Genomic DNA, 13,968 nt, shown 5'->3' on the forward strand with positions numbered 1-13,968 from the left:
AGGCAGGACATTCAAATTATTTGATTGAGCCAGTGGTAGCACAGGTCTTAAGTGCCAGCAGAGGCAGGCAGATCTCTGAATTTCAGGCCAGACTGGTCTACAGAGTGATTTCCAGGACAGCCAGAGCTGCACAGAGAAACCCTGTCTCAAAAACAAACAAATTGATTGATTGATTGATTGATTGATTGCTAAAAGCAAAGTTTGTCACTTCTGCCAAACCAGATGACCTGAAATGGATCCCCAGGACTCATTCGAGAAGGGAAAAATTATCTCCTGTAAGTTGTCCTCTGACTTCCACATATGCACCAAATAGGTGTTACAATTTTTTATAAAAGGAAAAAGAGAAAAGGCAAAACTCAGATAGATTGAAAATGAACTCCGGGCAGTTGTGGTGCACGCCTTTAATCCCAGCACTTGGGAGGCAGAGGCAGTCGGATTTCTGAGTTGGAGGCCAGCCTGGCCTACAGAGTGAGTTCCAGGATAGCCAGGACATCCAGGGCTACACAGAGAAACCCTGTCCCAAAACAAACAAACAAACAAACACCAGTAAAATCCTAAAGCAGACTTGATGTTCTGCACCTGTAATCCCGCAATGGGGAGATGGAGGTAGGAGGACCAATGTTGGGCTAGGGTAAAACTAGCCCTACTAGTTTTACAGGTAAAATGCTTGCCTCATAAAGACCTGGGTTCAGATCCCCAGACACTAATAAAAGGCTAGTCAGGTGCTGGTGCTGTGTATCTGTAATCCCATCACTGATAAGAAAGACTCAGGAGGGTATAGCTACCCAGGCCTACATAACAAAGTTTTAGGCTAACAAGAGACTACCTCGAACAGTAGGAGGCACCAGAGGACCACCTCTGAGACTATCCTCTGACCTTCATATTCAGTGTATTATACATACACATATATGAACACGCACACATGCACACACGTCCTTAACCCCACACACAAAAAGTGAAATAAAAAATTTTTCTTTAGGGGTCTGGAGAGATGGCTCAGTGGCAAGAGCACTGGCTGCTCTTCCAGAGGTCCTGAGTTCAATTCCCAGCAACCACATGGTGGCTCACAACCATCTACACTGGGATGTGTTGCCCTCTTCTGGTATGTAGGTATACATGCAGAGAGAACATTCCAATAAAATAAATATTTAAAAAATTATTTTCAATTAAATAAACAAAAGTCCAACCTACATAGTGATGAGTTCAAGGCCATGTAACCCTGTCTCAAAAAACCTATCTAAAATAGGGGTTCACTTTTAAGTCTTAATTTATTTGTCCTCTCACGATTTTATACATATATAAAATCTTCCCCTAATCGAAAACAGAAATTCTTACCTAAAGTCTGTTCAAGTTAATCCTCTACAATTATGGAAAATTCATGTGTATATGCATGATGAAAGATCCATGAGGGGCCTCATATTACATGACAGACACACAGTGACACACATAGTAAGAACAAGAGCAATGTCCCAAGTCCCTTTCAACAAATGAACAGGCCGCACATTTCACATCGCAGAGGAAGTGACAATTCCACTTCACTAATTGGGTTCATGCCCACACTAAGGCCCACATCACCAACAACATGCTTTCTGTGCAGCTTGGAACTCCTGGAGACCAATATTTTTACCTCAATAGAGAATGCTATATCTGGGCTGGCAAGATGGCTCAGCGGGTAAGAGCACTGATTGATCTTCCAAAAGTTCTGAGTTCAAATCCCAGCAACCACATGGTGGCTCACAACCACCCTCAATGAGATCTGACACCCCCTTCTGGTGTATCTGAAGACAGCTTATTTATAATAAGAAGAAAAATATTTAGGCTGGAGCCATCAGGGACTGAGCCAGCAGGGCTGATCGGAGGGAGCAAAGGTCCTAAATTCATTTCCCAACAACCAGATGAAAGCTGTATCCTCAGCCTAGTTGAATATATAGCAACTAAATCTTGACAGAATTTACTTTTCCTGTGGATACAAAAAGTCATATAATTTCATTATTTCCATCCATAAATAACAAAAGGAAAGGAAGTGCCAAGAGGTAAATGCTTAGACTACAAAGAAAATAATAGAATTTCTGTTTAAATCTGAGTAACAGTCATTTCAGCTTGGTCTAAGCCGTCATCTTCCTAGCTTTCAAACCACTTGTCTCATGTCACTCACTAGTTTGCACTACAATTAACACGTGGAATACAAATGTATATCTCAGAAAGACTACATACATGACAGGGACCCCGAGAGAGCATAGAGCCTAGTGATATTACTGCCATCTTGGTTCAAGTACATGCATTGTGTGATATCTATATGGGCTAAAATTGCCTAACAACACAGTTGTCAAAAAACATCTGGCCATTTCAAGTGACACAGGACTACATATATGGTGGTTATTTGCAGCCACCTTGAAACGCTGTGTGTGGAGATGGTTATTTGTATCCTGGGCTGTTCCAACAGGATAAACTGGTCTCAGAATGATTAAAGAGTCTTCACTGGGCAAGAGTTTACACTGGGAAAGATTAGACATACAAATGAAGTTGCCAAACCCTCTAATTTCCCTTATAGGCACATCCTGGCATGCACTCTGAAACTCACCAAAATTGAGCTTATTGGCCTAACTGGTTCCGAAGGTCAAAACCCACAAGTCGATGGTTTTGTCTGAATGGGAGGAAGCTGTTTTAATGTGGCCAGGGACAGCTGGCCCTATAAAAATGTCTAAACATCCAGTCTGGCTGCTCCTACCACTCAGCCTGGTCTTGAGGTAAGTATAACTCAGTGAGTCAGGCATGATGGGGCATGCCTGTAATCCTAGCACACAGGAGGCTGAGGCAGGAGGATCTTGATTTGGAAGCCAACCTGGACAACATAGCAAGAGACTTTCAAAACAAAACAAAGTGGTAGAACGGACTGGGGCCTGAGACTGTTCACAGCATGGAGGGAGAAGGAATCTAAGTCCTCTGGGGTTTGACTCCCCGCCCCACACTCCGCAAATTGGTCTTCCATGATCACGTTAACCAACCTCGCGGGTTTAATTTGTCTTTTAAAGGAGAGACTGTGAAGTTGCACGACATTCTACCACTCGGGTTCCTCTCCCAGGGATAGTTCCTAAAATACCCTGCAGGGGGCAGTAAGGTCCTACAGACCATCTGTCGAGCCCACGCCCTGTGCCACCAAAGAGGGCAAACCTTAGGCCCTGCCGCCAAAGGTCACACGCCCCGCCCTCGAGCGCCCTAGGCGTCCATCTGCCCCCCCAACCCCCGCTAGAACTTTGTCGCCCGCCTCTCATTTTTACAGCATCCGCTGCACACAGTTACGGCTCAGGGCCCCAAAGGGGAACAAAACTAATTCATCCCAGCGGGCCAAACACGAAGCCTGCTAAGGAGGGGCTTCACACGACACACTAAAAGGCAGAGGCCGAAAACGGACTGCGCGTGCGCAGGTCCGCCCACTCCGGGAGGTCCAAAGTCGGGCTGCGCGCGGTCCCTTCTGGGAAAAAGCGCCCGGGTCAGGGGCCACTGCACGAGTTTATCTTTGCTTTTCGGCGTCCGGACAGACCCAGATCTCGGCGCCGACACGAAACCAACCCCACCTACCGTCAACGGCTGCGGGAACTCCCACCCTCCTCAAGGCGGGCCTGTCCTGGTGCGCAAACTGAGAGGCCACCCCCCCACACACAACACACTCAGGAAGGCGGGGTCTTGGGTGTGGGCGGAGCCAGGGCCCTGGTGGGCGGGGCCCGAACCTCACTTGTTAACGCCACTCGCAACTCTGCTGCTTTCCTAATTCCTTTCCTGTTGCCCTAAGTTGAAACGAAATACTACTTCTCTCTTGCCTCTTCATCTTTTTTTTATCTGCTTTACATTTTAGTTACTTATTTAAATCTTAAATGCAGGGAGAGGGCAGGGACCCTGTCGTATTCATATCCGTGGATGTAGGACCTTGCTCATGGCAAAGAGTAAATATTTGAATGCTAGAGTTCATTCAAGAAGCCTTGACAGTTTACAGGCAGAAATCTCATTTATTCAGTTCCAACCCGCTAAACCATGGCCTCTGCTCAAGTCTTAAGAGGAGGAAAGGCAGCCCATTTTGCAAGTGGGCCACATCCACCTCCACTGGGACAAAGTATACAGACTCCAGCAAGGTGGCAGTTACTGCTAAACTAAGACAAAAATGGTGGTCTTGATGATTACTGGGACCTAACCCCTTCTCTGCTAGCTGTGGAGTACGATTCCCCAGAGTTAGGCAACAAGTCGGCTCTCTCTCCTGTTTTAGAGGATCCTCCTTCATCCCCAGAGTCTTCAGGCATTGGACAGAGGCAGTGGAGAGGCTGTGGGATGCAGGAACACAGGTTTCTGATGGGTAAAGGAAGCCCATACTCTTGAGCAGCTTTCCTCCTGGATTGCTGAAGCATTTGAATTTCTTGGGCAGTGAAAGAAGTTGGCAGCCTCTGACCTAAGCCTCTCTCAGCCCGTGTACCTGTAAAAGAGGGGTGATCAGGATGGAGAGATAGCTCTTAGGAGCTGGTACTGCTCTTACAGAGGACCCAAGTTCCAAGTCCCAGCACCCATGCCGGATGGCTCACAACTGCCCGAATCTCCAGGTCTGGGAGGATCTACCATCACTGATCTCTACATTTTATGAATGCAAATATCCAAAGACACACATACACACATATGCATAATTTAAAATGAAAATTAAGGTTTTTTTTTTAAGTGAAAAATAAGTAAAGGTCACTGCCCTGCCCAACCTAGGGAGTAGTGACTACCTAGCCACTCCCCTGGGACCTGGTCTCAACTTACCAGATATAGTGTTTTCTAGGAGAAAGCCCAGTAGACCAGCTAAGAAAATGGGTTCTGCCAGCAAAGAACGAAGAAACATATCCAGGGGGCTCCAGCCTACAAAGGGTTGGGGCCAGGCAGGAAGGTAACTGATACTGTCCCAGGCAATGAGTCTTCCCTTTCAGACGTAAACTGCATCTCAAACCAGGGACACATCTCACTAGGCTGCCATTCCATCCCATCTACCTTTTCCCTCTACACACTCCATTCCCCACACTCAGGCCCTGCCCAGATTCCTTTCTCAGCACCATGTTTTCTAAGCACCCACATTCCCTCCAGGTACCCTTTGTCCCAAGCTCCCTTCTGGGAAGTGTGACATTACAAAGCCCTAGTCTCTCCCACTTCTGACTTTCTCTGCTCTACCCTGGGCCTCTCAGTTTCAGTCCTACTAACACTTTGGACCAGATAATTTGGTTATAAGGAGCTGTCCACTGCATCAAAGAATGTTTAATAACCTCTCTAAACACTGAATCCCAATAACAATACTCTTTCTTCCCATTTATGACATCCAAGAAGCATCTCCAGACATTGCTAAATGTTCCCCATGGAGCAAAAATCACCCCCCAGTTGAAAACCACTGCTCTAGATAAAATAGGCTCTAGATAAAATAAATAGGCTTTCAGCATATGCTATTTCTATCCTATAATCCTATCTTTTATCTTTGCATATGATGGAAGCGTGATCAAGCATGACCTTATTAACTGTGCATATGGCATACATCTATAATCCTAAGACTTGAAAGGAAGCAGGAAGATTGCCAAGATTTTGAAGCCAGCCTAAGTTCCAAAATGAGGCCCCGTCTCACACAGAGAAGTGGCCTTTTGACAAACATGCATCCTCAAAGACCAGTCCAGTTCTGTTGGAACACCTCAGCAGCTCAGGTAGAGGCTCCTCCTGTCATTGACTACTACAGGCCTTTGTTATTTTGTATTGTTTTGTCAGGATCTCACTATGTAACCCTGAATGACCTGGAACTCACTGTGTAAGCATCTGGCCTCAAACTCACAGAGACTCCACCTGCTTCCCCTGTGCTAGGATTAGATATTTCTTTTCTTTCTTTTGTTGTTGTTTTGTTGTTGTTTGTTTGTTTGTTTGTTTGTTGAGACAGAGTTTCTCTGTGTGTCCCTACTTATCCTAGAACTCACTCTGTAGACCAGGCTGGCCTCAAACTCACAAAGATCCACCTGCCTTTGCCTCTGGAGTTCTGGGAGTGCACCACCACTGCCCAACCTAGAAGGACTTTTGTGCCCTGACCTAGTTACATGTTTTCTTTTAATGTGTTTGTGGGGGGAAGGGTTTTGTAATTAGTTAGCTTTAACTGTCAACTTGTCACCATGTAGGTCATCTGAGAGGAGAGTCTCAATTGGGGAATTACCTACATAGACTGGTTACTGAGCACATCTGCAGTAGATTGTCTTTACTGGTAATTGACTTAGTAGGGTCTGGCCCACCATAGGCAGTATCATTCCTTTAACAGGTGGTCTTGAAGTATATTAGAAAGTTAGCGGCCGGGCATGCTGGCGCACGCCTTTAATCCCAGCACTTGGGAGGCAGAGGCAGGCAGATTTCTGAGTTCAAGGCCAGCCTGGTCTACAAAGTAAGTTGCAGGACAGCCCGGTCTACACAAAGAAACCCTGTCTCGAAAAACCAAAAAAAAAAAAAGAAAAAAGGAAGGAAGGAAGGAAGGAAGGAAGTTAGCTGCATGTGAACCAGCCGGCAAGCAGTGTCCTCCATGGTTCCTGCTGTACTTCTTTGGCTGTGAAGTGAGCTTGTTTGGAGGCCGAGCTGTGTGGCTTCGCAAGCAGGCCTGCCTTCAAGATTCTGTCCTGAGTTCCTGTCATGGCTTGCCTCAATGATAGACCGTGACCTGGAATTGTTGACTGAATAAAACATTCCCTCCCCTAAAATGCTTTTAATCTGAGTGTTTTACCACAGCAACAGCACCAGGGCATGCACTTAGCACAGTGCTCAATGGATGTTTGTTAAATAACTGAATGGAGTACACGCAAAATCCCACTGTGAGACCAAGAATCCAGAGAGCCTAAACCTCAGCTCCACTACTGAGAGACTCCTTTCCCTCCACCCAGCCTACCTGTGTTGAGCAGGACTGGGGCTTCCCTGAGCCACCTTGGCAAAAGCAAGGCCATGAAGATGGAGAAGCCCACGATGAAGACATTTCGCCCAGAGTCAATGTCAGCCAGGTGAAAGCTGGAGAATCCAGCAGACAGAACTACAGCCTGGGTCACTCCCAGTACCCCACCTGTATCATACAAAAGAAAACAAGGAGGTGGGAAGAGGACAAAGTTCAGGCTTTGTAGGACAGGTGGGTTGTAATGAGGAAATACTACCCACAGGCTTGTTTCTGATTCTCCAAGAGACTCGGTTCAGCTAAGAAAACAAGATCATATGTTCATGTCCATTCCAAGAATCTATTTAGAAAAGGCAGCTTCAGCCTCGCCAACTGGTTGAGTCATACTGGGGGAAGTAGTATTCCAGGGCTTGCCTTCCCACCTATTTACTCACCAAGCACAGGCAGTGGGATGCTGGTAAATAGCTGAGCCAGCCTTGGGGAGAGCCCAAGCCCCATGCAGAACAACCCCACTAGGTGGGCCACTCTCCGAGAGCCAGTCTGTATGGAGGAAGAAAAAACACTAGAAAACGAACACAGCCACCTCTTTGCCTGGTCCACTCCTCATCCTTTGTATCCCAGCTTAAACAAGAACCTTCTAAGTATCCTCGACACTCTATCAAAGGTACCTCTTTGACTCAACCCATACACCACTGCTTTCATGATAGTATTTACTCCCTCAAGTCATGCCATATACCTCCTTTTTAAATGAAGTTTCCAAAAGAACGGTGCTTTCTCTAACTTGTCACTCTGCTGAGCCTTGGCAGAGCTCCTGATGCACCTAACATGGCAATTTCCTGTTTCTCCGAACCTAGCCCAGCTGGCCATCAATCTGTGAGTTCCAGCCCCTGTACCTTCAATTCCCCAGTCCTGTCTCAGATCCACGTACCTGAAAAAGACTCACTGTGCCTACGTTGGGGAAGCTGGATGCAGTGCCCAGGGGGCTCCCCAGCAGCCCTGCCAGCACACTGCCCAGCCCCTCCAGGCTCAGCCCTCGACTGCAGGCATGAGGTGGCGGAGGAGACAAACGCAGCAGCTGGCCACACAGAGCATAGCAACCCAAGGAGCTGGTGGAGGCTGCCAAAGCCATGGAGATGCCTGCAGCCAGGGCCCTGGGTGTCAGCAAGGGCCATTCCCACTCACCTGAGGAAGGAAAAGGAGTCACCTGGAGACCAGACTCAAGCCTGGAGCATCCCTCTGCCTCTAAATGCCTGTACCACAAGAATCCCAGATGTTCTAGATTTCAAGATAGTACTGTGGAGGCAAAACCACTCCACTCTAGGAGAGAGACCCTTCTCTTCACTATCTATCTACAGGTCATCTTTGGTCTGAAGTTCTGTTCATAGCCTCATTTCCTATCAGAGTCCATCTTACTTCAAACACTTTACCCTTGCCTTAGGCCCTGGATTTGCTGTGTTCCTGGTAACCACAGGGCCTTTGCATCTGCTGTTTACCTAGAACACTCTGACTCCTGCCTTCTATCCAACTAGCTGCCCCTCTCTCCATCTCTTACATCTCGTCTCACTTCTTCAAGAGTATTTCTCCTAGTCGGGTGTGGTGATTCACCCCTGTAATTACAACACTTGCTAGGTACAGGCAGGAGGACCTGGAGTTTAAAGCCATCCTTGACTACATTGCAAGTTCAAGACCGACCAAGGCTATGTGAGATCCTGTCTCAAAATAAAGGGGGAGGAGGAATAAGAGCTGGGAGAAGTCTATGGATAGAACATGACCACTGCACTCATGAACTCTCAGCAGCTGTGGCCACATGCACAGGACCCATACAAGGTCAAGGCAATCACCACTCCAGCACTGAAGCATGAGTGGAGTAAAGGCTCGTGAGGCTTCACCCCTAGCTGAGGAGCTATGCTAGGTGATGGCTGCTAGGGAAGGACAGCCATTTTCCTTCAGAGAAGGTGCTTCCCGTGTTCTTCATTCCCCACCCCATGCACATGTGGGCAGCACTGATTGGACTCCGTGAATAATTTTTTTAAAGGCCATGAAAAGGGAGTGGGAAGCTGGGCGTGGTGGCGCACGCCTTTGATCCCAGCACTCGGGAGGCAGAGGCAGGCAGATTTCTGAGTTCGAGGCCAGCCTGGTCTACAAAGTGAGTTCCAGGACAGTCAGGGCTACATAGAGAAACCCTGTCTTGAACAAAACCAAAAACCAAAAACAAACAAACAAACAAACAAAAAAAAACAAAAAACAAAAAAAAGAAAAGGAAGTGGGGATGTGCTGGTGGGGAGTGGGAGGAGGAGCAAGATGCATTGTATATGTGTATGGGACATATCAAAAAACAAAATTACTCTTAAAAAGAGCACTTCTAAAAATAAATCATCTAAATTTTAAAAAATAAAACCAATTCTTTCAACCTCTCTAATAGTATCATTATTGCTCATTATTTTCTCTCACCATAAAGCCTAGTTGTCCTTCAGTACACATAGCACAATGACAAGTTCACCTTTGCTTAGGTGCTTATATGACTCCTATCTGTATGCCCCAATGTCAGTTCCATGGAGCAGTTATTATTACACCTGTATGTCTCACTACGCCTGCCATATGTTCAGGACCTAATCAGGTCTCAGCGGGCCGTCATTAAGCTGTTAACTATAGGGCTGGGGTCGAGAGCTCCATGTAAAGCACTTGCTGAGTATTCACAAGCTCCTGAGTTGATAGACCCCCACCACCATGATGAATAAACATGAGTGACAAAGTTTCATACACACTGACTCCAAGGCTGTAACTACAGTTCACCAACAGAAATGTCCACAGGGCCTGATAATCTAAACTTGTTAATTGGTCAGGACTGTCGGGAGTAATCAATGGGGTGGAGAGAAATATACATGTTGGCTTCCCAACACTGACCCAAGCAATACACCTGCAGTGTGTGTTGGGGGGACCCTGATATGAAATGAGAAGTGAGTTCCATTAAATCTTTCCGTGGGATTTTTTTGGGGGGTCAGGGTCTCACATAGCCCAGGCCAGCCTTCAACTTCATATGTAATTGAGGACAACTTTGAATTTCGGATCCCCCTGCCTCTACTTCCCAAGTACTGGAATTACAGATGTGTGCCACCTCATCTGGCTGAAGTCTATTAAATCTTGACTCAATTTGAGCAAGAGAAGCGGAGCATGGGAGAAAGAAAGCCTACCTGGGTGTGGCAGCCAAAACCAAGGTGCATCCGAGGGCTCAGACAGCTGCAGAGGGATAACACTCGTACCCACAAAGGCAGAGATGAACCACACACAGGCCACAGGGGCAAGCACCTAGAAGAGCATCAATATCTTTGTGTTTTTTGTTGTTCACGTATCCCACAATGGGCTGAAACTTTCTTTTCTTTTTTTTTTTTTAAGATTTATTTATTATTATATCTAGGTACACTCTAGCTGTCTTCAGATGCACCAGAAGAGGGCGTCAGATCTCATTATGGATGGTTGTTAGCCACCGTGTGGTTTCTGGGATTTGAACTCAGGACCTTTGGAAGAACAGTCGGTGCTCTTAACCACTGAGCCATCTTTCCAGCCCCGGCTGAAACTTTCTAAGTAGCAGAACTTGAACTCCTGAATTTTCCTGCCTCCACCTTCCCAGTATGTACCTCACCTGGCCATGCACATCACTATGCCCAGAGTCCCACCTACCTACCGAAAGGAGTCGGAAGACGGGAATACAAATGTGAGTTGAAGTTGAAGATGGCCTCCAGGAGCAAAGGGGTATCTGGCATGAACCCAGGTGCTGAGAGCATACCACCATGAGCAGGATGAGCCTAGGAAAGAGAAGGGAGTCAGAAGTATCAGAGTTGCAGGTCAGAAGCATCAGATTCCTGAATGATGACCATGTGAGTGTGCAGAATATCATAAAAGGAGGTCCCAGGGCAGAAATGCCTCATGGAAGGGGTAGGGAGGTACCCTGAGGTATCATACCACGTGACTATGAATATCAGCGAGACTGAATAAATTAAGGGAAAGCCTTGGATTCCAAATCCAAAAACTGTCATCCCTGCTCAGGTGGCTCTGGAATCTGAGCAGCTCTGCCCTCCCTCAGTCTCTACACCTACTGGGCTACCACCCACCCCTCTCAGGACTCACGTACAGCAAGGCCAGGCCCCAGTGAGCAGAACAGAACTGGGCCACCTCCTTGTGGGCAGAAAGCCCTGCCACAACCAGGCTGGGAGCCAGCACCAGTGGCCCACAGTAGGGGAACACACGGCCAGGCACCCCTAGAAGTCCTATAGTGCCCTGCAGCAGCCCGGACACCACCACTGCCCCCGACACCTAAGGGAGTAGAGAGGAGGACAGATGAAGAAATTCCACTCAATCAACTATCTCCGAGGATAAGCCCCTGCCTAACTCCTCCCCTTAGCATCAGTATCTAATGATGGGAACAAGAGCCTCTCCAGGCTGGGGCCATCCAGTCCTTCTGCTGTCTTCTCCCAGGCACTCACCTCTCGGAGAGAAGTGTTCCAGAGCTCCAGGCCATGGCAGCTTCTTGTCAAACTACACAGGGGCAGTGAGAGGGAGGCTGGAAGTTTGGGGTACAGAAAGAAGATGTAGATGGAACAGAGGCTCTGTGTTCTCCTGTCCTAGCTGATGCCTGGCATAACCCCAAAATCTCTACAATGCCCAGGACCACCCAACCTCCAGCCCCCGTGTACCTCTGCCACTAGCCCACCTTTGCTTTGTACTAACCATTTCCAGGTGTCTTGGTCGTCAGAGGTAGCTTCTGGTTTGTCAGCACCAGTGCGGGGATAAGAAACTCTAGGGACGGAGCCTGGATTAGAGGTAGCCTGTAGGGACAGCAGCCCCAGCAGGTTTGGAAACATGTGGCAGTCAACAGGATTGCCCTAAATCTCTTCCTGAGAGACTACACCCTCTCTCAACGGAGTTCCCCTCACCTGCTGCCCATCCAAGTCTGCAGGACCGTAGACAGGCCACATGAAAAGAAACTGGAAGCCAGGAGCTGAGCGGGTGGGTATGAGAGCCCTCCTGGGGGAAGACCATGAAGCAGCAGCAGGTGGGAGGCCCAGAGCAAAGATGCCAAGACCAGGAAATGCTGGAGATAGAGGAATGGAGAGGGAGGAGCTTTCGAAATACCTATGTGTAGGTTTCTCATGACTCACTAACTCCCTCCAAATAGCCACTTCAGATAGTGCCAACTCCTACCGCCTCCACCTCCTACCTGTAGAGCCAGAAGACAGCTGAGCCCCCAGGTGGAAGGCCCACACACCCGAGAGGCCCAAGAACGGGAGGAGGGATTCTGGAGAGGGGGTAGCAGTGGTGGCAGGGGAGCAGGGGTATCCTGGTAGCCCTCAGATAGAAGTGGAATGGGATGGAGAGGTGATCGGCTCATGCTGCCCTGACTTGATTGCGTCTTGGCTGCCCCAGGCTAGTTGAATAAGGAGTAAGAGATCAAGAGTTTGGGTGGAGTAAGCTGCCTACGTGGGTGGGGAGTCGGGGGTGTCAATGAAGCGGAGAGAAGGGATAAGGGTTTGGGAGCAGGACGTGGCTCTTTCACCTTTGCCCAGCTCTTGTGCAAATTCCATCAGCCATTAACCTAGCAGCTGAGTCCTGGACCCCTCCCTCAAGAATGTTCATCTATATCCACTGCTTCTAGACCAGGCTCTGGAGATGAGGGTTAGGGAACATCTATCAAAACAGTCTGAGGAGATTGTGCAAGCTACCTCTTGTCATCAACACTGAACATCGCTTCAGTTAGGTACATATTTTTCAGCCAAACAAGACATGCCCCAGGTCAGTTCAAAACAAAACCTGTGTGTAGAACGCCCTCATCCCTTATGACAATGACCACCGTAGATAACGAACTCGGTGTAAGGCAAGAGCACTTGACAGCAATGTGTATTACAAAATGTGAATGGGCACAAATCAGAAGACAATGGAACGGTCTGCTGCCCACACCCATAAATAGGATGCTGTGGATGTGACAGCTACATTGCCAGCCGATAATGACACTTTACTGGTAACTCAGATGTCATAGCCATTGGTGGACCTGGTTTGCTATACTAGTGAGTGAACTTCTGGAAAAACATTGAACAAAGTATATTTATTTACTTTATATTTCCCTGCAAACTGAGGCTATTATTTTTGAGATTATCATTACATTATTTCTCCCTTCCCTTCCCTCCCTCAAAAACCCTCCCGTATGCCCCTCCATCTCATTTTTCAAACTCATTGCCTTTTTCATTATTACATGAACATATACATGTACATGTTTCTAAATGTAACCTGTCAGCTTGTATAGTTATTCCTATGTATGGTTTCAGAGCTGACCATCTGATATCGGATGATCAATCAGGATGCTATCTCTGGGGAAGGCAAACCCTCCCACTCGAAGCACTCCTTAGGTACCTTTGTGTTGGGTTGAGGCCTCAGGTTTCTTTTTTCTTTCTTAATGCACAAAAGTGTTTACACTTAAAATATAACATTAGGATTGGGTAGGGTTGGTGGCACATGCCTGTATCCTGCCGTTCTGAAGGCAGATGTAACCAGATAGCAAGTTGCAAGTACCAGATTAGCCTAAACCTCATGAGACCATTTCCAAAAGCAGGTCCTCCAGGCTCAGATTTTCATATATGTGATGATGTCTTGGGAATTGTTCATAGTAAAGGAGGTTTTAAGCCCTTTAGGATATCTAAGCATCCCACTCAGGCTGGGGGAAAAAAAAAAAAAGCCAGGAGAAACCTCAAAGGTTATGACAAAAGGTCAGTACATTTCTACAACGACCCCTTGGGGGCTGCAGCTCCACCAGTCCACAGACCTTTATTCCCAGCCCCCACACTCCCTAGGTGATCTTTAGCAGCCGGCGACAGGTCCACATACACCAAAGATGGTTCTTCCAGTGATGACTCAGCTCTGGTTCTTCAGCACCAGCTCCTTCCGTAAGTCACCTTGCTGAAGAGGTCAACAGAGCTTGGATTCCAGCTCAACTGGATGTGTGGTTTGAACCATAAGGATCCACAAGGCTGGTACCCACCCAGGATATATGACACAGACAGGGCTTT

General features: G+C 47.5%; 2 protein-coding genes across 7 annotated transcripts in view; both read right to left on the reverse strand.

Annotated features, from left to right (window-relative positions):
• The window catches only part of Nhej1 (non-homologous end joining factor 1), a gene marked incomplete in the record, with an annotated part of 157,881 nt that extends 154,211 nt beyond the window's left edge, over positions 1 to 3,670 (reverse strand). Inside the window, 1 exon segment of the mRNA NM_029342.4 lies at positions 3,580 to 3,670.
• A 314-nt stretch (positions 3,671 to 3,984) lies between these two features.
• On the reverse strand, positions 3,985 to 13,667 carry Slc23a3 (solute carrier family 23 (nucleobase transporters), member 3). 6 transcript variants are annotated; one of them, XM_030253070.1, is made up of 12 exons: positions 12,129 to 13,667; positions 11,845 to 12,002; positions 11,639 to 11,736; positions 11,395 to 11,471; positions 11,043 to 11,224; positions 10,596 to 10,685; positions 10,489 to 10,491; positions 10,105 to 10,150; positions 7,348 to 7,453; positions 6,917 to 7,084; positions 4,786 to 4,881; positions 3,985 to 4,462 (listed from the first exon to the last, which is right to left on the reverse strand). In XM_030253070.1, the coding sequence occupies exons 1-12, from the start codon at positions 12,297 to 12,299 to the stop codon at positions 4,173 to 4,175; spliced, it is 1,485 nt and encodes a 494-aa protein (XP_030108930.1). In that variant the 5' UTR covers positions 12,300 to 13,667; the 3' UTR covers positions 3,985 to 4,172. The 6 variants fall into 6 exon arrangements, 5 of the variants coding, with proteins under 5 accessions (XP_030108930.1, NP_919314.2, XP_006496544.1 ...); NM_194333.3 differs by lacking the exon at positions 10,489 to 10,491 and adding an exon at positions 7,842 to 8,095 and having other exon boundaries at positions 10,105 to 10,219; positions 10,596 to 10,716; positions 12,129 to 12,334; XR_373540.3 differs by lacking the exon at positions 10,489 to 10,491 and having other exon boundaries at positions 10,105 to 10,219; positions 10,596 to 10,716.
• Positions 13,668 to 13,968: the final 301 nt, after the last annotated feature.

Source organism: Mus musculus, chromosome 1, assembly GCF_000001635.26.
Source record: "Mus musculus strain C57BL/6J chromosome 1, GRCm38.p6 C57BL/6J".
NCBI lineage: Eukaryota > Metazoa > Chordata > Mammalia > Rodentia > Muridae > Mus > Mus musculus.